The 27,100-nt window shown below is 37.2% G+C and overlaps 1 protein-coding gene across 1 annotated transcript in view; it reads left to right on the forward strand.

The window, feature by feature from the left end:
* The window catches only part of LOC112043871 (homeobox protein Nkx-6.2), a 64,796-nt gene extending 52,475 nt beyond the window's left edge, over nt 1-12,321 (forward strand). Inside the window, exon 3 of the mRNA XM_024079529.2 lies at nt 10,326-12,321. Coding sequence (XP_023935297.1) covers nt 10,326-10,523 — 198 coding nt within the window. The 3' untranslated portion in view covers nt 10,524-12,321. The remainder of the gene's footprint in view (nt 1-10,325) is intronic.
* The last annotated feature ends 14,779 nt before the right edge of the window (nt 12,322-27,100 follow it).

Consider the following 27,100-nt stretch of genomic DNA (forward strand, 5'->3'; position numbering starts at 1 on the left):
ATGCTTCTAGCTTAAATAACTTCAACGTATAGGGAATATTCTGAATATCTACGCTAAATAAATAAATCGATTACAATATTGTATATTATTGATAATTGTAATTGTAATTGATTATCCAAGGTAAGATTAAGGACAAAAGTAACGTGGGAAGGAGGAAAACGGAAAATTCTGACTAAAAAACAACGGTTAAAAACACTCATCACTATTTAGAACTGCTGTATTTATATTGAGTAACAAAAATTTTCGTCGACCTTCATGTATACCTAGTGGCATTTCAAGAAGAAGATCGATTGGTAATACGTATGGTATAATGAAGAGCTGTGATAGCCCAGTGGATATGACCTCTGCCTCCGATTCCGGAGGGTGTGTTCGAATGCACCTCCAACTTTTGAAGGAAAACATCGTGAGGAATCCTGCATACCAGAGAATTATCTTAATTCTCTGCGTGTGTGAAGTCTGCATTCCGCATTGGGCCAGCGTGGTGGAATATTGGCCTAACCCCTCTCATTCTGAGAGGAGACTCGAGCTCAGCAGTGAGCCGAATATGGGTTGATGACGAATGGTATAATGATCCGGAGTAAATTTATTAGGCAACTGTTTACATAAATTTCATTTCTAATAAAAATTACTCAATAGGTAGGAATATTTTTACTTGAGTCATAACCATAACACAAATTTTTCAAGGTTAATAATACGACAATAGTCAAGAGGACAAGACTCGAACCCAGGCTCATGCAGCGTTGAGTCCAGAGTCCGTGGAACTTTCGAGGCATCATGTATATTTGCATCAACATTTTTATACGGGCATTAAAAAAATACAAAGAAAGGGTTCCACCCCCTCGGGGCAAATTGAAGATAATTAAGTTTATCGCTTTAATATCTTCTTGTCTTTCCAAATTTGCAAATGAGTTTTTTTAATAACGTCGAGTTAGTAGCCGCCGTAATCCTTTTGTGATTTATGTTCTTTGAATGCAGAGCGCTCTTCCTGTTGTTTCGTTAAAACTTCAAAGAAGGAATCTTTTTTTTTATTATTATTATTTACAAGTTAGCCCTTACAATCTCACCTGATGGTAAGTGATGATGTAGTCTTAGATGGAAGCGGGCTAACTTGTTAGGAGGAGGATGAAAATCCACACCCCTTTCGGTTTCTACACGGCAGCGATCTACCGGAACGCTAAATCGCTTGGCGGTACGTTTTTGCCGGTAGGGTGGAACTAGCCACGGCCGAAGTCTCCCACCAGCCAGACCTGGACCAATTAAGAAAATCTCAATCTACCCAGCTGGGGATCGAACCCAGGACCTCCGTTTTGTAAATCCACCGCGCACCGCGCACCGCGCCACGGAGGCCGTCAAAATCGCAAATGGTGTTTTTAATAATGATTTTAGTCTAGTAGCTTCGGCCGTGATTAGTTACCACACAACTGACAATGACGACCTACAGGCTAACTCACTATCTTTGACGTATGCTAGTTGACATAATAAACGAAATTGAGATTCTATGTTACAAATGTCATCCGGTGCTTACTGGTGGATATCATACAGTAGTTATATGACATTTTTCAATTGATTTGATGTTTATTTTAATAGGTTAATAATAAAGACAAAATAGTGAATAGGCCAGCTGAAAAGAAAAAGAGGATTTATATTATCAGAATTACTAAAACACTTAGACAAAAATATCTTAAAATGAGTTTGATTAAAAATACAAACTAGTTCTTAAATTTTCCCGTTAAACATTTAACTTTGTCACACAGTATTTAGTGACGTCATGAACTGAGTAACTGATAAAAAGTCACCATCTTAGTTAAGCGCTGTTTTACTATACCTATCTACAGCCATAGAAAACATGCACAAGCACAGAAAACACATGTACAAGGTACAGTGTAGAGCATTTGAGTTATGGCTATAGGTTCTTTTTAAGTTAGTGCGTTATGATCTTAAAATATTGTACTGTAATGAATCTTATAAGGTGCATTTAAAAAAGAATTGCATTACACATCACAAATCGCGTTCACACGCTAAACTATCATTGAAAAACATAAACTCCAATAAAACTTCGTTCTAGAAAGAAGATATAGCCCATGGCCAATATCAATATTGAAATCTTAATTTAACCATGAAAGACCACGAGAAAACCGATCGCATCGAATTGAATATCAACACGGTAAATAATACAGATTAAAAAAGTAAAAAAAAAAACGCGAAAACGTCAAAAAAACCACGGACACGCGCCGCGCAATTTATTTTTTCCTCCCTATCAGCAGTCGGGCAGTCGTTTTGAAGAATTTGTGGCTGATAGGTAAATTGGAATTGTGCTTTTGATCGATGGCGCTCACTAATGGACGCTGGTAAAAAAAAAACACGGAAATTCCGAACGTGTACGATGCATTTTATTCGCTGGCTGCATGCATGCACGGACGCGAAGGATGCGGAATGGCGCGTTTGATTGATGACGCGATCTATTGTTTGGACGCGATAGCGAGTGTATTCCGATAATGGTGGCCATTTATAAGGTTCACTTGGCCTGATTGTTATTAATTTTTATCATTTGTACGAAATGAAGAGCCTATATGTATGCAGTGGTATCTTGGCTTATCACAAACCTACATCATAGTATTGTGAGAGTTGAATCATCATCAGCATGTTTAAACGGCCTAATTCATCACTATTATCTATAATAAAATTGGCTATCGTTTCAAAAATGCTCGTAAACTAAGTCTAAGTGAATTTGGAGTTTGACTTTGACTTCATGGGCAGGCTCCCTTCTTGTTGGAGCTTAGACCCAGCTTGCCTTTGCCGTAGGAGTCTCAGGATGATCAATGATAACTGTTATAGTCACTATTAGTCGTTAATTTTAATAACCGTGATGGAAGTAATAACATGTTCACCAATGTACCGGTTGATTTCCCAACCTTGGAAAAAAGATAACATCAATACTTCAATAATAGGTAATAGTCATAGGACACACTTGAATCTCAGACATTATGTTCCTAAGCCGCATGAGCTAACCACTGGAACCACGAGGCAATTGTGAGAGTATAAAAAAACCCTTTTTATAATTTTTCTTCATTTGTATGAATTTAACTTTTACGGTAAAATTCAACCTGTAAACATACACTAGCACTTACGAGTAGATACTAGACCACAATATATACAACCATTTTTCAAAACCACATTATCTCTGTAAGACTTGTTGTCTTACTAATGTCCCTGAAGATGAACCCGCGACGTGAGTCCGCCCGCCCAAGCGCGCGCGGCGAGGCGGGCGGCGGGCGGCGGGCGGCGCGGGCGGGCGGGCGGTGGAGCCGAACATCATTAGGCGCGTCGTTTGTCACGCGTTATCGCGTGCCGGTAATCGCGCGATTTGTCGCTACGTTGTGGGTTCACTAATGCTCGCTGTTCATCTGCTCGGGACACCGTCGTCGAATGTTAAGAGGTTATAAATGCAGGGTCTCTAGCCACAGTTACACATCGATTTCCTTTCTACACACATTAACGCTTCAAAGACTATAAAATGTATGGAAATGACCACGAGCTCAAGTGCTTTATGTTCTGTGGGAATGACACATCTGATTTATTCCAGTAGGTTGATCAAGTGACCTATTTAAACCTATCGATAACAAAAGTCATCCTCGTACATGTCTTAGTTTTCAGAACATTAGCGTTTATAGATAGAGAATTGATGTGTAACATGGCTAGGGGGCCAGTTTATTCGGTAGCTATTTCCTTCAGCTATCTCCGTCCGATAAAGTGTTACAATGCTTATTGATATCGCCAAGAAGAAATACTGTATTCCAGTGTGAAATGTAAGAAAGAAAGAAAGAAAGAAAAATGCGTTTATTACGAAATTATGCCACACATCACAATATCACCAGTACACCATGACATACAGGACAATACCCTGCGATGTGTGGCATAACCCAGAAAATGGCCCCAGCTCAGCATAATGCTACGTGATCATTTGAATTTGGACACGTAGCGCTGATTTTCAGTTGGAACCACAGATTGGGTAACGCCACGAACACAGCCAACACAACCTTATAATCTAAACTAATACCTACAATGACATTAAACTGAAAAATAAACTTAATAATAAATAACCAAAAAGAACTAAAATGAGTTAAACTATAGACCTAATAAAAAATATTGTACCTATTGTATTGTGATATATATAAAAATATTATACTATGTGTGATTGCCTTGTGATTATTACAGGCAGATGATGTTTAACATATCAATGCCTTATTGATTGGCACTAAGTAACGCATAGAAGGAGGTGTTCTTTACAAGTCTTAACATCAGGCCATTCGTTTATTCGATCATATTTCTAAAAAGACTAATCACCAGAGAATTGATACAGGCTAGAGTATGTGTCACAACACTCCTCTGTTTACATTAATTAATAGGTTTCCTATTACTTTATTAATTATCATGAACCTGGCTATTCAAATCCCAAAACAACTTTACAACAATATTTAATAACTTAACTGACTAATTAGCTTACTAACTGGCTCACATGTAGTAGCATCATTGTAGCATTGTACGTCCCTATACGCTATCAAATTTTCTCTAATTTATTTATTTATCTTTTTTTTTTAATTAAACATTATTAATATAAAAATATAATACAAAACACTTAAAAATTTATAAAAATGAACTCTTCCGGTGCAGGACATTTGAGTGCCCAAGCAACCGGCTTCAGAGTGAGGAACCTCCTCACAATACGCGCCGTCTCATCACTGCCTTCTGTATCCGACTCTTGATCCAACAGTTTTCGGATTTAACCAGTCTATCAAAAATTTTTATATCTACCTAATCATATTATCTCCTATAATAAATTAGGATGATGTTAGGAAATAAGTTGAATTAACAATATTAAGGCGACCATTACTACGGCCATTGGTCGCAACGACCAGGATAACGGAAAATACTATGGAGATCACACTGTTGATCGCACCTGCCAGTTATTGGCCGCAGACCGAGCCAGTGCGACTGTTTTGCGACCAAGCTACGTATGTTTTTGTTATAAACGCTCACGCATTAGTTCTGTGACAGCGAAAGCCCTACCAGTCAAAATTGTCCGGTCAGAATAACTACTACAATAGCCCGGGATTTAACCGTTTCATGACAGGATATTCTGGTCGCAACTCTGGCCGCAACCAGTAACTTTTGCTACCACGGCTATTGGTCGTCTGGTATACAATATGCTTTAGCTGAAATGAAATAGGTTCCTGCTATAAGACGTTTCCCAGACAGACTTCTATAATACATCTTTTGATGCCTAATTGTGAAATGATACGCAATAATTATTATCACGGCGCCATAACTCCATAATAGCACTATAATACCTTATTAACATACTCACATCGGGCCTATACAACCGGTATAAAGCACTGAGCATTCAACGTCTCATTCGAAATAATTACACGCCACAGAGATTTATATCAGGTGAGAGTAGAGCGGATAATTGGTTTAATAAATTAATTTTGTATGAAGATGTATTGAAACTAAATTATTAGCGGCTAATGAGAAAATGAGTAATAGTTTTAGTGAAAATATTAAAGGAAATTGAATGGAAATTTTATATTAACGACGACGCTACGTTGGTACCAACGGCTTCAGTTCAGAGTGAGTTAGTAGTTTGAATAATTAAAATTTATAAAGTCAATGTAGATGTGTTTTACAAGTTAAAAATTTGTTTCTACGCAATAAAATAAAAATAGCTAATTAGTAGCTCCTTTAATAACACGTTTTTCTTTTGACCTCTCTATAACTTACACAACGTTTAAATATCCACGTATAGGGAAAAACATGGCGGATAAGCTAAGAGGTTTTTACCTCTATAGAGCCATTACCACTCTTGAAAAATAATAGATATTCACATAATTACCCTTTTACCTCACCCTCCCCGCGGGAACGAGAGACCATTACTTTTATAGCCGCGCGAGAAAGAGCCGATTGTATTCTCCGCGGTTCGTCGTTTAGCACTTAAGTAATTGAATACAGGGGGTGAGATGGGAACGGAAGGAACAGTGGGATATAATAAATGTAATAATACTGTTGTGCGAACTTGTTTAGTTTGCTCGTAAATATAATAATAAACATACGTCAGCGAGTTTGATGGCTCACGGGGAAGTTTGGGTGCTTTGTGACACCAACTGTTGTTGTGTTAAAACATCGCAAAGTAAATAAACATTTACATATTTACAAAATGGAGGATATTTTTATCTTTGTTGTCCTATTTCTTTCATGTACCATTTACTTCATAGAACAATAAATCTGATTCTGATACTTTTAGTGAATTCCCCTTGTACGTCTATGTCAATATTACGTCTTTTCAGTTTCCTCAGCTTTGCTAAGGCGTAGAGTTTCATTGATTAGTTTGTTTTAAATTTTATAAATATTCCTGCTATTTATTTCTATTGTACAAAAAAAATTGTACCAGGATTAATTTTTAACGTTCAAATTAAACCAAACATATAGGTCTAATAAAAGATGGGGTTATTTATTTACCTTGTGTTACCTATATGTGATGTTCCAGTATCGAGTATTCTTATTAAAATGTCGTTGAAGCCAAGCAGTATATGTGAGATGTAAAATTTTAAAGAAAATTATATTTTGAAATAACAATAATATGTTTTATACCGAAAATTTTATAGTCTTTGACGCCGTTCATTAAAAATTCATAATCAGCGTTGCGTTTCTTAATAAAACTGTTTTGCGAAAAATATTACCTACATCGCTTAATTATTTCCCAAAACATGCTAATGTTTTTGATATTTTATTTGATAGCATTTAGGAACAAAAAGGCACTTAAAACTCGCTTCTTTTTAATTAAACAGCAATGAAACCTTTTGGAACGTAAAGTTTTTTGATTAATCAAACATATTTATCTTATTTGGGGTAATGTAAAAAGATAAGATTTGTACCTACTAGTAGGTACTTAAGCGTTTGTTTGTTTTGTTCAAAACTAATGTTTAGGCACTGTAAATTGGTTGAAAAGTGATTTTTTTTTTATTGCAATGAACCTTTGTTTTCACCTATACAATATTTCCTGGGGGTATCTTAACGTCAAGTGAAACGTGCGTAGGGTATTTTGTCTCTAACCTAGCTCAATGAGTTTTCAAATGCAAATGAAACATGTGTATCATATGTAATCTGTGCAGCTATGTGTAATTGTAAAGGTATCTATCTACAGATAACATATTTTACAAAATGATATTCAATTGATTCGAACTTTCATTATGTAGCTTCCTTTATATCATAAATTTATATACTAAGAAGATCAAAATGACTCATTCTTAACCTGTACTTTAGAAGGAATTTTCCTTTTAGTACAATTTGTACCTACGTATAAAGCTTGCCCTAGTTAAAAGCCTTGTGCACGGATATAGTAGATACTCGTATTTAATTAGACATACTAGCACTCACTAGTAGGTACACCACAACAATATCTCCATGGAAATCCTCGTTCGTTCCCATAACTTTCCCGAACTCGTACATTAGCCGTCAGTACTATAGTACAGTAATCGCACGACCGCGCGATTACGTTGTACACGCAGTTAACATCTTGTACTACGAGTACATAATGGTTACTCGTAGACAGGCATGTCTGTCTATAGGATAGACGATAAGAAATATATACTTACCAGTGGCGAAGGATGGAATTTAGATGAAGGTAAGCCGTCCGAAAGAAAAATACAGCGTGATACAAACGTTTTTCATATATGTACAGTAAAACAATGAATATGTATTTTTAAAAGTAACTTTTTAAAAAAACTTTTCACCGCTGATACTTACCTCATCTGTTATTTATTTGGGATAAGAAATTCATCATCATCATTAACAACCCATTTTCGGCTCACTGTTGAGTTCGAGTCTCCTCTCAGAATGAGAGGAGTTAGGTCAATAAATTACAGAAAATGTTCACATTGACACATCGCAAATAGACTTCACACCAAAAAATAAAAGGCTAAAATAATCATTTCATTTTTAATTTTATAATGTTACATGTTGTAGGTACGATTACAACTTCCATTTTTTGACCTGCGTAAAATTAAGCTCAATTAATAGTTTATATATACCAATATCAACCCATATTTGGCTCTCTTTTGATCTCGAGTCTCCTGTCAGAATGAGAGGGGTTAGGCCAATAGTCCACCACACTGGCCCAATGCGGATTGACAGACTTCACATATGCAGATAATTCTCTCAGGTATGCAGGTTTCCTCACGATGTTTTCCTTCACCGTTTGAGACACGTGATATTCATAACATAAATGTTGGAGGTGCATGCCCCGGACAGGATTCGAATCTACGCCCTCCGAATCTGGGCTATCACGTCTCAATACATAATTATAATTATTAAAATAAACATTTATTAGCTGACATCAAAGCCATCAAGAGGGAATGGTTATTAATACTCCCAGAGATGATGACGCGAATAAAACTGAAGTGTCAAATAACAAAGAACGTAACCGGTAACGACGTCACTGAATGCAGATTGCTCCGTGGAGTTCACGAGGAGACTTTGCTGTCACTGTCAGAGCAGTGATAGCGCTGCGATGTTTTAATGGACGTATCTATTTGAGTTTGTGCCAATTTTCTTTTTAAGTATAATCTTTTTTAACATGAAAATTTAAGCGACTTTCAAAACGTATTTCAGTTACTGAAAACAAAATTATTGGACCGATTTTCATGAAAATTAAATGGGATCTATCTATCTATCTAGAAGTACACCCTTTCAAAATTGGTTAATAAATTACAAAGTTATGAGGTAACGAACATTTAAAAAAAACATACACGTCAAATTGAGAACCTCACCCTTTTTTTGAAATCAGTTAGTCAGTCAGTCAGCTATGTCATTAATCATCAGCAACCTATTTTTTCAAGACCTAATGCAGGATCAGGCCTCTAATTCTATAGGATTTGGATTTTATATCCACCACTAAACTCCAACATCCAATCTGATCAATCCGATCTATCAGTAGGAGATATTAATTATAATGACCGGGAACGACAGTTACATGACATGGGAGAGTTATCACCAACTTCCCAACTCTGGGTTGCTATTAAAAAACTATTCCAATACGGAATGAAAATCCTACCTCAATCGAAATCTAAATCAACCCCCCATTTTCATCAAAAACTAGACAGTGCTACCTTCAATCTACTCATTTGTTAAGTAAAATCAATCAGAATCAAGGATGGAGGTGGTCACAGCTCTCATATTATCTGAGGAAGACAAACCTAATTTCGTTTTAGTTTTTGTATGTTTTTTATATAACAATACAATAGGTACTAATTAGCAAGTGATGGCTTGTTTATGTCCTTGATACTGCACACTTGTGAATAGATCTCTCCTGCACCACTACAAGCCCGACCGGAGCGAAGCGATCCAAGGATCGACGCGAGCTCTAATCATGAAAATGTATTTATGACCTAATTAAACTCCTGTCTGCCGCTCCGAGCCCGTGCGACGAGGACAGAGTATACCCGCCAGCGTGCCACAGAGCGGGACAGGCGACTCCCCGGCCCAGTGATTAATGAGTGTTATATGGCTGGTTAAGTACCGTGTAATTTGCAAAACGACCCTTAATTACCGTAGAACATGGCTACTGCCGTTGTCTTTATCGCCCTCGACAAGATTTTATGCGAAAGAAAGAGATGCAACGAGTCCCCGTTGCGACTCAAAAGGCGGTATTTAATGAGGCATTATGATGTCGGGCGTACAGATTAGGTTCACATGGCGCGGGGAATGTTGACCCGCTCTTTATATTTGGCTTTCAGGGAAAACAAACATCGAGTTTAGTGGCTCGTTTCCAAATGTAAAATGTCGCCGCCAGCGCTGCGAGCACATTTTGTTTGAGTTTAGGCCAAATTATGGCTAGATAATTCTGAAATTTGCGCCGGCGAGCTCATTTTAACTTGCTACAGCAAATAACCTGAAAGTTAGGAGCTGGGATTATGTTGCGTAATGGCTGCCACTTGCAACTTCACAATTACGACTACTGCCAACTTTGGGAACTCGTTTTGGAGTTTAATACTCAACCAAAAGGTATTAATGCCTTATAAAATCTGTATAAACTTAATTTATTACAACAATATCAAAAACCCAAGTTTAGGTACCTACTGTGAAAAGCAACCTACTATACTTACTGTGTTAATAAAACGGGTTTCTTGCGCATTTCAAACATTTTTACTGAAATTAATTCGATATTTTAGTTGGAGGCTTACAAAAACCTGCCGCGTGTTTGTTATAACCTTCACTCAATTATATTATTATTGTAATTTATCAAAACTTAACAAACTCTTTCTCCTTTCCAGGTATGGTTCCAAAACAGAAGAACGAAGTGGCGGAAAAAGCACGCCGCAGAAATGGCTACCGCGAAACGTAAACAAGAGGAGCTGGGCGAGGAGTGCGACGAACAAGAAACGCACGACGCAGACGGCTGCAGTGACGACGATGAAGCGAAGCGACCCCGCCTGGACCTCCACCTGCACATGCCGCACCACCGACAGTGATCCCCCCTCGGCGTGGACCCCTCCGCGCCAAACACCACGGAGCGGACCCACCCGGACCGCTCCGAGCCGTTCCAAACACAGGACGGCGCCTACGCGAGTGCCAAAAGTGACCGCTACGAGAACTATTATTACAATTACGATTATAAAAAAGATTACAATTATAGAGACACTAATGACACGCCGTTCGATCTGTCCAACTGGCAGGTCCGGGACGAGACAGGACGAGACACTAAAACCAGTGAGTCGCTCGACAGTGACGACGTGAGTGTGAATGTGAACGAAACTTCTGACGATAATCAGCCAATCAACTTTGCGTATTATCACTTTTAAACACTATTGATTGCGAGATAATGTACCTATGTTCATATGGAATTGAAACTGTGACATATATTATTACATAAGTAGCATTATTTCAATTCCATATGCATTCGAGTTTACTTCAACCCGATTGGATAGGTGACAAACCGATCTCTACATAGTAACGCTTTTAAATATTAGACACTAAAAAAACACAAGAATATTCTTAGTAAGCTGATCAGGATAACAAACTAAAGTCTTAGGAAATTGCTTACTTTTTGATATGACCATTAAATTTACCAATACACTAGAGATTGTAAATCCACTTAGGTTTACATGTCTAAAAACCTATTGTTTAAAACCAAATAATTGTTAATTCGGAAAATAAATCGAATGCTATGTATAAAAGAAATGAATATAGATATAAGTATTGTAAATAAATTATACTATGTGATACTTAAGTAATTTATTGTAAGCTGTAACTAGGTTTTACATAAAAACGTTTTGTGACGTAGTACTTCGGTTAAGTGATTCTGTAAATTTCTTTTTAAAATTCTTGGTGCCAAGTGGTAGTGAATTGAATATAGATCTTACTACACTTTCAATAAAAAGTAAGGCATATTGTAGACAAAAATAAATTAACACGTTATAAGTTTATTTTGATAATATTTCAAAATTAACTGATAATGTAATAATTATTGTAAAATCTAAAGGTGGGTCAAATTTATTGCTAAGAAGTGTACTTAATTCGTTATAGAACATACTCTGTTTTAATAGTATCTGAGTACTTTGGCTTGATTTTATTAGTTAAAGGCTAACCACAAGTTGCACCTTTCAGCAATAAAGTAGATTTATGTCGAGTATATAAATATAAAACAAGCATATTTCATTACAGACCAACATTTACAAGTATCGAAGCCTCAAAAGCTCTACTGTATTATTTCGATAAGTATTAATTACTTCAATTATGTAATTACATCTATAAGTAGCCGCACTAAACACCGAGGGGCATGGTCTAAGTTCCATATCCCTTTATAACAGACTTCAAAAAAAGGAGCAGGTTCTCAATTTCTTAACCAATTTTGAAAATTCTTTTTTTGTTCAAAAGAGTATACCTACTTTCAGATTGGTGTCGTTTAATTTTCATGAAATTCGGTTTAGTAATTTTGTGTTAAAATGAAAATAACGAAATTGCCAAAATAACCGACTTCATAATCACAACAATAAACTAAAAAGCGAGAAATAACATCGTATGTGTTACCTTCTGATCACTTCGTAGGCGGTGCCAAAACAGTTATGCCGATTAAATCATAAAATTTTAGGATTCAAAGACAGTTCTTTCCCGTGGTTCTTTCAGAATCGGCTTTAATTAATATGTTACTGGCTTGGCACCGTCAAAGTGATCAGAAGTTAGCACATACGATGTTATTTTTCGCTCCATTAAAAGAGGCTGATTACACTGAAGTTGATTGCTTAACGTAAACCAAAACTGATGTTGGTCTCTACGTATGTTATTATCGTATATCTCTATGTATGTTTACGAGATCTATAATATCAGTAATCGATGTTACCAGTATTAAAAAATCTTCATTTCTAATAAAACTGTAAGAAAAAGGGTATCTTTATTCATGCAAAAATGTTCCAACTTAACAACTCTCCTCCCTCTTTCAAATACCTTTCTCCTCACTTTTGTCAAATACTTTAATGGGGTCAGTTTTAAGTTGGAATATCTAATGTAAATATAAAACTAAGTAAGTTAGTAAGTTATGGAACTTTTGCACGCGACTACATTGTTGCGTGTTGTCGCTGCGATTGTCTAGACGCAGAGGTTCCCAAACTTTTTTCTCATAGACCACTTTCTAATTTAATGGTTCCCATGGACCCCCTGCTAAATTTCCCAAAAATTGACAAAATATGTGATGAGATATTGAAATTTTCGTTGCACCTGAATCAACGGCAACCAAGAAATAACAGTTTAAAAAAATAATAATGAGAATTGATTGAATAACAGTTTAGAAAAATATTGAGAATTGATACTTAGTTAATTAATCAATTGCTTGTGCTGCTGTAAGTGGATGATAAAAAGTAAATATGTCCAGAGAAAATTAAAGTTATTTCAACTTAATTTTTGATATCTACTCGCAGCACAAGAAAGCACAAATTACTTTATTTAGAAAACTCCCCATTCGGAAACCAGATATTTTATCATGGACCATCGACGGGAATAACCCGGTTACGAATCGTAAACCTCCATTTTTATGTCAACGTAGACCCCCGCCGAGTCTCCCATAGACCCCTGGGGGCCCACCTGGACCACTTTGGGAAACGATGGTCTAAAGCAAGCTGGTCTACGATTTCTTGAACCAGGAAAGAAAATTGTAAATAGCTCCTCCGTTTTTTAAAATAACTATGAATAAATCTAAACGTTTGGAAGACTTTGGAGGAGTACAAAATAATCAAATAAAATAACGACTCTGATTTTTCAAATGATCTAGGGAACTAACTGCCCGTTATAATGTCGATACGTGTAAAGGTTCCAACAGAGCGCATTGCAATATGTACCATATACACTAGGATATAAGAAATATTATTGTATATAGATAATATTTAAACGAATTTAATAATTAAACTATTGTAATGTAACTGTAGTGAAAAACCACACGAGAGGATTTATGACATGTACGGTCAGCAGAAAAGAAAACGCAAATGAAAAAAGCAATAATTTCAATGTGTTTTTTTATTATTTTGTAAGTGGCGTTCTTTTTCTACTGACGGTACTTATTCAGCACAGCTGTAAATATTGCCATACCTAATTCTATCTGCTAATGTAATGTAAAACAGGTTAAATAAAAGTGTTAACTAAAACAATTTTATATGTGTGTTTTTTTCTATCTCTACTCGTATCTCAATATTATGGTATCATAATACGCAGCTGACGTTGGAGTTTCTCTTCGAGATCGAATCATGAATAAGGAGATCCGCAGACGGATCAAAGTCGCTGACGTAGCTCAACGAATCGCAAAGCTGGAGTGGCAATGGGCGGGGCACATAGTTCGAAGAGCCGATGGACATGGGTGTCGCAAGATGCTAGAATGGCGACCCCACACTGAAAAGACCACACGTTGTGTTGGTCGACCCCCTGCTAAGTGGAATGAGGACATAAAGCGGGTTGCAGGGAGCCGATGGATGCTGGCGACTAGCGAAGTCCATGCTAGAGGCCTATGTCCAGCAGTGGACGTCCATCGGCTGATAATGATGTTGAGCCGACGTAGCTTATTACTGTACCTTGACCGGATTTACAACTGGCAGCCTTTGCCTAGTTCGTTATCGATAAGAGTAAAAACCGAATATTTACTTGGATAAAATAAATTGAATTGGACGTTGGAAAAGGGCAGCAGAACACAAAAATATCTGTGTAAACTCTTATGTGTTTGAGCTAATCTCCGTAACCCTTCTGACAGATTTTCCTGCGATTTTCACATACTTTATGAAATGGGAATTTAAAGATCCACCATATCACTCCAATGAGGTTGGCGGGTAGGCTAATGTATAATTAAGAAACAGTAGTTGAGAATCGATATGTTATTGATAATCATCGGAAACAACTCTTAACGTCTCTTCGTATCTCAATATCACTTCTTTTCCTTGCAACTTCTCAATCTTCTGAGAATCGAATAAAAAATGGTGTATTTCGTAAGAGTGGAAGCAAAACATTTTACCTAGACTGCTATGGAGAATATTTTAGAATGAGGAGAAAACTGTAAGTATTTAAGTAGATTACCTCTGGAATAGATAAAGAGAAAATTGTCAAGTTCTAAAATGCTAAAGTTTCGTGTGTGCTAGAACAATGACATATAATTTTGATGCATTAGTAGGTTATACGTAGGTACTCGTATCAGTAAGGTGAACCATTACATTTCGTTATTGGAATATTTTACAAATATTTTAATTGTTTATTCATTTATTTGTAAATATTAGCCAATTAGATCATATCGTCATCACTATCAGCCGAGGGACGTCCACTGCTGGACATGGGCCTCTTGCATGAACTTCTAAACACTACGGTCTCGAGCCGCCAGCATCCAGCGGTGCAACCCGATTAATGTCGTAGGTCAAACCAGTGGGGGTTCGACCAACACTTCGCTTTGTTAGATCATATAAAAAGTAATACAAATAAATAAACATTTTATCATTAAAGCTTATCACTTCTAGCAAACCCGTATCACCAAAGCTCCATATAAATCAGTTCCCGCCCTACACCTACTCGTATATAAACATATTGGCTTTATTTCCCGAATCCCACTTCGGTAAGAAATCACATTCCGCCGAATTGCCTAACACACTTGCCCCCAGTTTAAAATGGAGTCATAAATAAAAGGTAGACGCCTTATCGCCGCAACAAATGAAACACCCTGCGCTAGGGCGGGCGGCGACGGCGTCAACTAGATCGGTGTGATCGAAGAATGTAAGTAAAATATTTTCATTCTAAAATATAAAAAAAGTAGAGTCAGCTGTCAACTTCTTCTGTAAGTGTCCAGATGAATACCCATCCATCATGAATCCTACGCAATAAAAAACGTGAAGTACTTATTTCAGCCTCACAACATGTTGGTATCAATCCGAAGGTGATTACTGATGATTCTACAGATATGGGATACCTGAGCCTATGCGTTGACGTGTGCAGTTATTATGTATTCTGTGCTTAAGTCAAAACTTCAGTAAAAACCGGATAACACAGACAACAACCTTAATTCCTTAACCTAAAAATAAAAAGTAGGTAACATAGAATCACCAGAATCTAGTGGATTAGCACTTCTCGTATCGCGGCCTTTACGCTTCTCCATTTCAGATTATGACGCTGAAACTACAGTATATAATATAATAAGTAATAATTATTTATACTTCTAGCGTACGCCCGCGACTTCTTCCGCGTGGAATTTAGTTTTTCACAAATCCCTTGGGAACCATGGATTTTTGCGGGATAAAAAGTAAAAGCCTATGTGTTAATCCATGTTATAATATATTTCAATGCCAAATTTCAGCTAATTCGGCTCAGTAGTCGAGGCGTGAAAGAGTAACAAACATTCATATCATCAAAATCATCAGTTTTTCCAAATCACGGGGAAACCATGATTTTTTTCGGGATAAAAAGTAGCCTATGTGTTAATCAAGAGTAAAATCTATTTCCATTCCAAATTCCAGTCAAATAACCTCAGTAGTAGCGGCGTTAAAGAGTAACAAACATCCAAACAACCATACAAACTTTCGCGTTTATAATATTAGTAGGATGTACTATTATAAATAATTATATACTTTTACTTAAACGCAATTTAGTCTCAATGCATATTTTGGTTCCCGTAAAACAAAAGATCTTCCTAAGTAATGATACAAAAATTATCTCAATAGATAGACTAGGTACATATTATCTTTTCCTCTCCTTGCTGCACATCCCTAGTCACAACAAACGTAAGAACACCCCCGCGCTCACACCAACAACTCACCCCTTCCTTTTCTTACCTACCAGAAAAATTGCCCATCTCTTTTCAACATGAAATAGTAAAACTCTGTTTTACATTTATAAGTACACGCCGCACCGCGTCTTAGGCTGTGAACACACTAGCGATATGTCGCTAGACAAAAAATCACTTTTTTAATGTCCACCAAAGCAACATTTCGCAGTTTATTTAAAGATCCACATCCTAAAATACGCTACTTTTACGTCCGTTTATCTATGGCATATTATGTGAACTAGTCGTAAAAAGTTTAGTTTTGATAGCCTTCTTACTTAGTATATAGAGTGGTCGTTTGTTCTATCAACTATGTATGTAGGTATGTTTAGTATTTATTTCAAAAATATGAAGTCTTTTGCCGTTGCCCTGTAGTGCTAACATGCGATCAACGAGATAATCTCGTGAAGAGAAATAGCAGTGCAACCGGAACTTCCGCTTTCTTTCATTGCGTTGGGATGAAAGAGATGGGACTGGGACAACTCCGCCACCATTGGACGACATTTTGTCTATTTCTCTTCACTTGGTCGCATGTTAGTACTACGCGTGAAGTGAAATCGATTTTGAGAGTACTGTCAAAGTAATATTGACATTGTAAGCGATTAAATTACGTGAAAAACACCGATGCTCTCGCGGCCGAGTTTATTTCAATCCAGTACGTTAATAGTAAATGCCTCGTTGGTTCAGTAGTTAGCCAATGATGTTTCGGATCACAGGGTTTGGTGTTCGAATCTCGGGTCGTGCTTTAAAATAATGGGTTTTACTTTCTTTTAAGAAATTTTTAGTCAAAATTCTCAACGCGGATTTGGGAAATTGGGTGGTTTTACACACCCGTGCTTCGGAGAGGACTTAAAGTCGATTCCGGTCATTATCATTTACATCTGGTAGTGTCTTTTTTTAATATTATCACCTTAAGCCCACCAACCTAAATTGGAGCAGCCACCCCATATTTCTTCTCCTATAAGAAGGGAGGCTTGGTCGTTGAATGGGCAGATTTTTTGAAAATAATAAAATAGGTAATGCTTTTCACCTCACCTCTTCATGAGAACACCGACCCCTATAATTTATTGCTTCCTCAGTTTGACTTTGATATTACAGTAAAATGAATGAAGTGAAGGAATTACATCCAATATCACTACATTCTTCACTACTCATGAACCTCCGAAGGAAGAAGATCTGATTGATTTTATAGTATACTAACGAACGGTAGAGTTATCGATTATATAATAAATGGTACATAATCGAAGAGGACAACACAGCAAACATAGTTCACGTTCGAATTTTTTTTTTTTCTGATGAACGTCAATAAGTTTTAAGACAAAAAGTCGTTAAGCTGTTTTAGTTCTTATAACAATGCTGAAAATTTTCGCGACTGTGATGGAAAATGAACGCAATTTCCATGGTCATGCGGTAAGTTTTCCACTGCACCGTAGACGAGTGGTGCGTCGGTTGCCATGGCAACGGGTTCGCGTCGCGATGTTTGGCGGCGCCTCCTTCGATTGCTTCAAAGGTCTTTCTGATCACTTGCAGTGGAGAGTGGCTGGGTTATGTACTTGTAGGGTTGTCAAAACAAGTATTTTCTAGAAATTTGATTACTTAGATAGATCTATTTTATGAAGAGTCAGGTGTTGTACGAGTAAGATACAAGCAAGTTAGTGTGTAAGAAACATAATATTAGTTTTCTTCATGTGTGCTATTACTTCATGTGTGAAGACGAAAGCGTCAAAATGACTTTTGTTAAAGATATTAAACAGTTATGAGACATTGCGCTTGGCAGATCGAACACTACTTTAGATATCGTGATATACAATAGTAAACTCACCTTAAAAAGGAATCCAGTGCTTTCGGTGTCTACGTCAGTAATACTGCACAGCGTCAAAAATAAATATTGTAGTTAAATGATATTTTCCAAGTAGACTTGTCAAAAGAAGCTTTACTTTTACTAAAATATTGTTGTTCTCGTATTGCCAACCCTGAGCAGGTTCGATAAACGGCGCTAGTGAGACAAATGACGCGACTGTTGGAGTTGGAGATAGCACACACACTAACACACACACTCCGCTTGTAAGACTATCTCACCTGTAGTGTCCTAGGATCTGTTTGGTCGAGTTCCTTTTAAAATTGAAACTCAACTCAAAGTTATTGTTAAGGTTTCGTAAACAAGACAACCTGCCAACCAGCATTAGAGCAGTGTGGCAAATCTGTGTTTTCTCCTCTCTTCTATAAGGAAAGAGCCTGGCTTTGTGGATCGTTCGAATAGACCCGAATAACCGGGTCCGATAAAACTCGAACCTACACTCTCCGGACTCGGAGGCAGAGCTCATATCCACTGGGCTATCACGGCTTTTTTACAATGGTTGAAAACTGAAAATTAAAGTTGCGAGGGTTCCAAATGCGCCTTGGTCCGAGAAGAGCCTACAACTTCACTTAACGTCAGGTGAGACTGTAGGGCTAACTTGTAAGAATAAAAAACTACACATAATAAAAATAAAAATATTTAGACTAATCACACTAACTTTGCGTGATAACAAAAAAAGCATAATACTACGTTTCAAGTCGAGGTAAAATTTAAATGAATTCCTGATTAAATCAATCGTGGTTCACATCCTCGTGTCACTGTGCCAATGGTTTTTGAATTTATTATAATCTCGGACTTCGAAGTTTCGAGTTGATCACCTACAGCCTAATTATGTTAACTTAATGATTAACATCGAAAATATCCGAGTTAATGACTCTACCATCCTCATAAATGTAATTCGATCCTTTTTGAGCCGTAAAGTATTTATGACAACATTTTATGGCATCGATACAAAAACAAAATATTTAGTCATCAATTTTGAATTAACGTTTCGCTTTACGACCCTTCTGACTTAGTTGTGCGATTAGTACTGTGTCCGTGAACAGTCGTGGGTTCAATTGTCAGTACTGGAATAAAATTAAGGCTATTAATAGATATAGCTTATAACAAGCCAAGGTATTTGAATACCTTTGTAGGTTTTTTTTATTGAGAAAGAATACAATGAGGAATTTAAACTAACTAATCCTAATAACTATACAAATCATGCCCACGTGGAATGGTGGCAAGAATACTGGCTGCATTTCCGCGCTGGACAGCCAGGCTGATCCTTTGCGCAGATGAAAATGAGCCAGCCCTTCTGTCACCAGTCGAGGCAACTAGCCGCGGTGAAGATTGCATGTGAAAAAGTATCAAACATCTATAAATCCATACAAATTTTAGCGTATAATATTATGATATCTATACTAATATTATAATTAGGAAAGATTTGATTGTTTGTTTGTTTGCATTGAATAGGCTTTGAAACTACTGAACGGAGCTACACTGTCCCCGAGTGCCATAGGCTATATTTTATCCCCTTACTTCTACGGGAACAGGAACCGCGCGGGTGAAACTGTGTGACGTCTGCTAGTACCTAATAATATACATTATTACTAAACAAAATTCATCTAGGCGAATGCAGCCGCGGAGTACAACTAGTCAAACTAATATTATAAAAAGGCGAAAGTTTGTGTGTAAGTGTGTAAGTATGTTTGTTCCTCTTTTACGCTACGGCTACTGAAGCGATTTGGCTCAAATTTGGAATGGAAATAGATTTTACTCTGGGTTAACACATAGGCTACTTTTTATCCCGGAAAAATCCATGGTTCCCGCGGTATTTGGGCAAAAACTGAATTCCACGCGAACAAAGCGGCGGGCGTCCGCTAGTATCTAATAAACTAAAGGGCTCATCAATCGGATGAGTATTTACGAGGCTTTGTTTCAGTCCGTCACTTTTATAGCGCCTTATACGACGGACATTAACCTATTTGATCTCATACCGTGGGCTTGTGGACTTTTTGTTGTAGACAAATCGATGGGCAGTTAAGAATGTGTCCCCATGTCAGGGGAGTTTATTAAACCTTAACGGCTCCATGGTTATGAAGCCGGCATTCATAACGAGAGGTCGTAAGTTCAATTCTCATGTCGCTGGACTTCTGTAGGTAACTCGTAGAAAAAGCTTTTCGCATATAGAGAAGATTTAAGTCAAGGTACAGTTATGAAGCTGGCCTAAGAAAAGGTCTTTAGCTCGATTCCCCATGTTGGACTATTGACGTACTCCTGTAAGCTTTTCGTTAAATAGAAAAGGACAAATCGAATCAAAATTAAATTCGTTTGTATTAAGTTGTTACAAGAGCTAAGAGTAAGTACTTTTAAAACAAGATTGACTATTTGTAGTGAATCTATCACCGGCTCGGAAGGCTTTTAACACATAAGCTACTTTTTTCCCGAAAAAATCCATGGTTTCCCGAGATTTGTGAAAACTGATGATTTTGATTATATGAATGTTTGTTACTCTTTCACGCCTCAACTACTGAACTGAGTTAGCTGAAATTTGGTATTAAGATATATTATAGACTACTTTTTATCCCGGGAAATCCATGGTCTCCGAGGGATTTGTGAAAAACTAAATTCCACGCGGACGAAGTCGCGGGCGTCCTCTAGTTACATTATAATGCGTGGTTTTACATTACAATTAATGGGTAAATAATCAATCATCTAAAATGTAACACAGCTCAAAAAAGCGTCGTATTTTAAAAACCCTATCGTGTGAACATATACTTGGAAATGCATTTGTTGTATTTGAACCATTTTTTAACGTCCATTAAAAAGATCTCGTGCGAATGAGGGCTTAGGGTTGGATCTTTTTTCTAACTTAATATGGGGCGAACCTCGAAATACCCTTTCCAATAAAAAAAAAATCAAAATCGCACCACTCAGTAAAAAGTTACGCGTTCATACATAAAAAATATACGCGTCCAATTGAGAACCTACTTCCGTTTTTTCGTTGGTTGAAAATCTATATCGCTATTTATCTATAACACCTAAAATCATTGTACAGATTTCAGTATTTTTCTCTCGTCGTTTAACTAACCAAATATTGTTTTAATAACCCTGATTTATTGTGTCAAAGCGTCAATATTTACGACACACGGGCCGACATCGAACCCACGACCCGCTCTATCGCTAAGCTCGACATAAAGAATCTGATTTTAATTAGCTGCGAGTGGGTGCGCGCGTAAATCACTGACGGACAGTCGGACGGATGGACGCAGTAAATCTGTTGCGACGGAGATCACTCACCGGCAGGTAGGTCGACTGGCGAGTGGGCTATTCTACAGTTACGAGTTTGTTAACAAAACATTTCCATGACTGATTTTGTTAATTAACAATGAAATTAAAAAAAAAAACTGCATAGCCCGCAGAGCTAGGCTTTCAACTTTAAAAGAGAGATCTGTAATTATCAAAATGTTTTTTTAGGTTATTGGTGGATGTTGTGTATTTTCTTTTTTCTATTACTTCTGTACACCATAATCTCTATAATAATATTATAAAGAGATTAGAGAAGAAAAGATAATTTGATTGTTTGTTTGTTTGCTCAATGCAAAAATTGGCTCAAAAACTACTAAGTTGAGCCAATTATCACAGAGTACTAAGTAAGGAAGTGGAAAAAAATAGACTTTGATCTCAGGTACCCTAAATATTAACCACCCTTGGTAAAGCCAGTCTTCATGAGAGTCCTCAATCATATACAAAAATGTTTTTTTACAATCCGACTTGTAATCTTGGCTTGATCCAAAGATCCGTTTAACCAGACAAACTGTTCCGCTGTATAATCACACTAATATTATTATCAATGCGAAAGTTTGTGTGTAAGTAATGTATGTAAATGTGTGTGTAAGCGTGTATCTTTGTTCCTCCTTTACACTGCGGCTACTGAAACGATTTGTAATGGAAATAGATTTTACACTGGATTAACACATTACTTTTCATCCCGGAAAAGTCCATGGTTCCCGCTGGATTTGTGAAAAATTTAATTCCACGCAGACGAAGTCGCGGGAGTCCACCAATATAAGTATAGATACGAGTAGATGAACAGATTTGTCAAATAGTTATAGAATGAGCCGTGTAACCGCAGTGTGTGGTCAACGAGTAGGTCGGTGAACATAGAGATGTTTTTATTTTATTGGCCGCAAACTTTATTGAGATTTCACCACAATATCAAAATTTTGCTTTCTGCATTTCCTTATATTCTTAGATAAGCTTTAGACTGAGTGTAATGTAAGATTTGCATAGTTTTAAGTTACCAGGTCCTGGGTCCGAGTCCTGGGCCGGCTAAAAAAAAACTGAGCTGTAAATATTTTTAGTGACAATTCTCAGCCCGGATTTGGGAAGTTGGTGATGTTTCCCATGTGCCTCGGAAAGCACTTAATGCCTGGTGACACATCAATCTCCCTCTCTACATATGTACCCAAAAAATAGGTGTCTGTAAGCATACCTACTGTTAAATTCTCTTTTTCAACAAGAAGAACATCACCAAGCGACTATCTGGAATCGCACTTATACAGATACTAAACTATTATGTCGATTTATAATGAGTCGATGGAAGGGCACTGCTGGACATAGACTTGAAAGGTTTTTTTTTCATTATTATTATTATTTACAAGTTAGTCCTTGACCAATCTCACCTGATGGTAAGTGATGATGCAATCTGAGATGGAAGCGATCTAACTTCTTAGGAGGAGGATAAAAATCCACACCCCTTTCGTTTTCTACACGACATCGTATCGGAACGATAAATCGCTTGGCGGTACCTCTTTGTCGGTATAGTGGAAACCACGGCCGACATCTCCCACCAGCCAGACCTGGACCATTTCAGAAAACCTCAATTGGCTCAGACGAGGATCGTCTTGTATATCCACCGCGCATCTAACTGCGCCACGGAGGCTGTCAAGACGCCATACGCCAGTGTTTTCCGGCCGTTGCAGCACCATATCATACCATGCCATATCTCATACCATAGTTCTAAAGCCACTGAAATAAGCACCCACAAGATGGCAGCTGTAAACAACAGTCGTTGTGCGATGTTTCAATCAATCAATCAGAAGATAAGGCGGCGAGTTTTTACTGGCGCAATCAAATTGAAGACGCCGGACGAATTTATTGTAACCGATGCGTTTGCTTGTAAAGCGATATCGCAATAAACACCCAGCGTACTCGCTGGTCACTACTAACAACATGATTGTCTGTCCGTGCTTAGATTTACACTACGTAATGGAAAGTTGAAAGAACGAGACGTCTTATATACAGGACCATAACCAGGTTATTGGTTTTGGTCCAGAACAAATATTAAAAACCCGATAGTTTACGAGTAATTTCTTATTTTATGAACCCAGGACTGGAGCTTATAAATTATTTTATCTCTGAATTATTGTAGTGCAAAGGTAGTAATTAAATTCTACATGAATTTAATTACTACCTACCTTAAAATTAAAACTTCCTACAATAGAATTCATGATGGTTTTAAAATAAAATAAGAAAATTTTTAGGTTTACTAAGGTATTGTCGCAAATCGCACATTATGATAAAGTTTAAATGCAATAACGGCACATCAATCTTGTCGTTTAACATTATAGTTGATACAGATTGTATTGCTCTTCATAACAACAAATAATTATTTATTTATCATTGTTGGAATTGAATTTATTGATCGTTAATGTTTTACGCACCTAATTTTTATGCTTTGTATCACAATTATAATGAGAATAAAAACATTTTATGAAGAATTAAACTAATTTTGTAAAATGAAGGCCTTGATCACGATCTCAAGATAAAGGATGAAGATTAAGATTAAGAAGATTAATTATGGCCAATTATAGACCCAAGTTCACACTGCCTGCCTAAAATATTTACCTGTAATGCATATACGGCCTATTATTGTAATGTGAACAATCAACACCTAGGTATACCTAGCAACATGTTTTGTGATAACAACGGAGCCGTTCTATATTTTACCTTGAATCCGTCAAAGGGTTAACCTCCTAGAACACATTTTTTGTTTAAATAAAATGTCAAAATATACTGCGTGCGGAAGTAAACACAGAAGCAGAAGAAGACGGGTTACTTGCTAGTATAGTGCAGGCGCAGTTGATTGGCAGTAAAGCGAGGAGCTGCAATAATACGCATAATTGACAATTAGCACACACTCGCGAAGCGGCCGCGGCAGTGCGTTATTACTGCACTATATTATGAACTGAACCACCCTATACCTATAAAATTGCTTTTTAGGGCCCTCTGTCTTGTAACGGGACCTCGCGTGTTGAGGCCCTTATTCGCGTTCTCATATCAAGTTGTAAGTCTGAAGACTTCTGTAGGCGATTATGTTTTGATGTGAATCATCACAGCTTATGATGTGTCAGTCGTCAGAATGACGACGTTTTGCCATATCAATCAGTAAAGTAAAATAAATGTATAGAGGATTATGATTGGAAATGAGTGAGAGTTTTGGGTACTTAGAGAGGATGAATGAAGACTAACAAAATTGATTTAGGGATAAGGCGAAGGGATAAGGGAAGTATTGGAGGGAGAAGGCAAAGGCAAACGTTTCTGGATCCAGGATAATCTTATTAAATACTAGATCAAGAGCATTTTGAACTGATGAACTTGTGTGATAGGATTGACGAGAATAGAATGGAGACGAGTTTCAAGGGAGAAATACAAGGATTGTAGCAATTTGAAGGCCTTTCTCTCTCTCTCTGCCTACCCCTACGGGAATAAGGTATGATGATGTGATATGTGTGTGAGGGAATGAGGAATGCAGTGGCGGATTAGTAGTATTGGCTGTAGGCCCCAAAAAAATTCAAAATGTATTTATTTCAATTAGGCTTAGTTTACAAGCACTTTTGAAAGTTCAGGATTATGTCATAATTTAATTTAATTTAATAGAAATCGAACTTAAAATTAAAATTACGAGGGTTCCGAATGTGCTTTAATCTTTGTGCGTCAAGGTATGAATGTACGTCATTATGTATTCTGCCTATATTAATATGGATATTTTTCGAGGTTTAATAAAACTTGATAACGCCTTTTTAAATCTAATTAACAATTAAACATTACAACATTAATTGATCCACTTGTTGATTGGATGTCTGTGTAAATATAACTGGTCACGGTTTATTCGTGCAATAAAACATATTTATTGCTCTAAAGTTTGATTAAAAGTTAAATTTATTATATTTGCATAACCTCATCACCTGCCTAGCAATAATATAAAACTTAATTAATTGTGTAATTAATTAGTTGTCGTACAGCTGTAAGATGTAAATGAATAGCTACTGTTGTATGACTATAGTCTGGCAAGTTCGTTAATAACACTTCCATGATATGCGGGCGACAGGAGGAAAGACTGCGCAATCTGGTGTGAAAATCGTGCATGTGGGGAAGTGACGTGCATCAGTCGTGGGTTTTCATTCATCGCTACACGCCCCCCGGCCCGCGCGCATCATCGGGAGTGTTACGAACGAAGTTACGAAGCTGTAGTTAACAACGTTACACAGAGGCTTACCGAGGACTAATCGAGACAGTGGCGAAGTCGTATTACCAGCTAGATCCAAAAATCTATCTAGACTTCGCGCCACGAAAGAAGTCCCACGGCTAAAACCTGAACAAAAATTAACAGCGCCTTACACAAATGACAATAAGACCATCATTAAGACATTAGTGCCGCGTCTACGTGACTTGTATGTGGCGCGGAGTCTAACAAATCAATTCTACCAAGTTCTTACCTACTACAACACATGCCTTATTAGTCGATTTTCCATAGTCCCTCTCTTCGGCTCACTGTTGAGCACGAATCTCCTCTCAGAATGAGAGGTTTAGTAGACCAATCACTAAGAAGACAATTCACCCACGCAGAGAATTAAGAAAATTCTCTGGTATTATGCAAGTGATATGTAATTTTTTAAAATGCACTTATCTGAAAAGTTGGAGGTGCACGTCCTGGACCGAATCGAACCTACGCCCTCCGAATCGAAGGCTGAGATCATTCCACCAGGCTATCATAGATCAGAAGAAATATAACATAGCAGTAATATTTTTCTGTACTTAAGCACTTATTTATTTATAAACACATTTAAACTTCGATTTTCTTCAACGTAAAGTGGGCCTAATCATCATCAATGTCCACTGCTGGACATAGGCCTCTTTCATAGACTTCTAAGTTCTAACCGTATCTAACGATCTCGAGCCGCCAGCATCCAGCGGCTCCCTGGAACCCGCTTGATGTCTTTGGATCATCTAGTGGGGGACCTAATCTCTTTAAAGAAACTTTTGAAGTTTAATTTGAAGGAAATTGAAGTTTAAATCTTAATCCATGTTTATAAATATGGCCGAAGTTTATCGTCGTGTTTCGCAAATGTGTTAGTTTAGCCACATTTGCGTTGCGCTACGATTAAAGGTGTCGTCGCACGATAAGCGTTTAACGACCGAGATAGATTTATCGTTTAATTAAGTATTTAAAAATATATTTATATGGGACATTCGTCATAAAAACAACGATAAAACTCGAAAACTTCGACGAGACCACCTTGAGGAGGACATATAAATGAGTGAGTACTTTCTACATATTTGGTGTAGATTGAACTGTGTAGATGTTGACCTATGCTGTTTGTGAGGTTCTAAGCTAATCCTAGGGCGGTTTGTGAATAGACTAGTTGACACTTTTTTTTAAATGGTTTTAAATCTATACTAATATTATAAAGTTGAAGAGTTTGTTTGGTTGAACGCACTAATCTCAGGAACTACTGGTCCGATTTGAAAAATTCTTTCAGTGTTAGATAGACCATTTATCAAGGAAGGCTATAGGCTATAAATTATCCTCGTATTCCTACGGAAACGGGAATCACGCGGGTGAAACAGCGCGGCATCAGCTAGTTGTT

The sequence above is a fragment of the Bicyclus anynana genome, chromosome 22, assembly GCF_947172395.1.
Source record: "Bicyclus anynana chromosome 22, ilBicAnyn1.1, whole genome shotgun sequence".
NCBI lineage: Eukaryota > Metazoa > Arthropoda > Insecta > Lepidoptera > Nymphalidae > Bicyclus > Bicyclus anynana.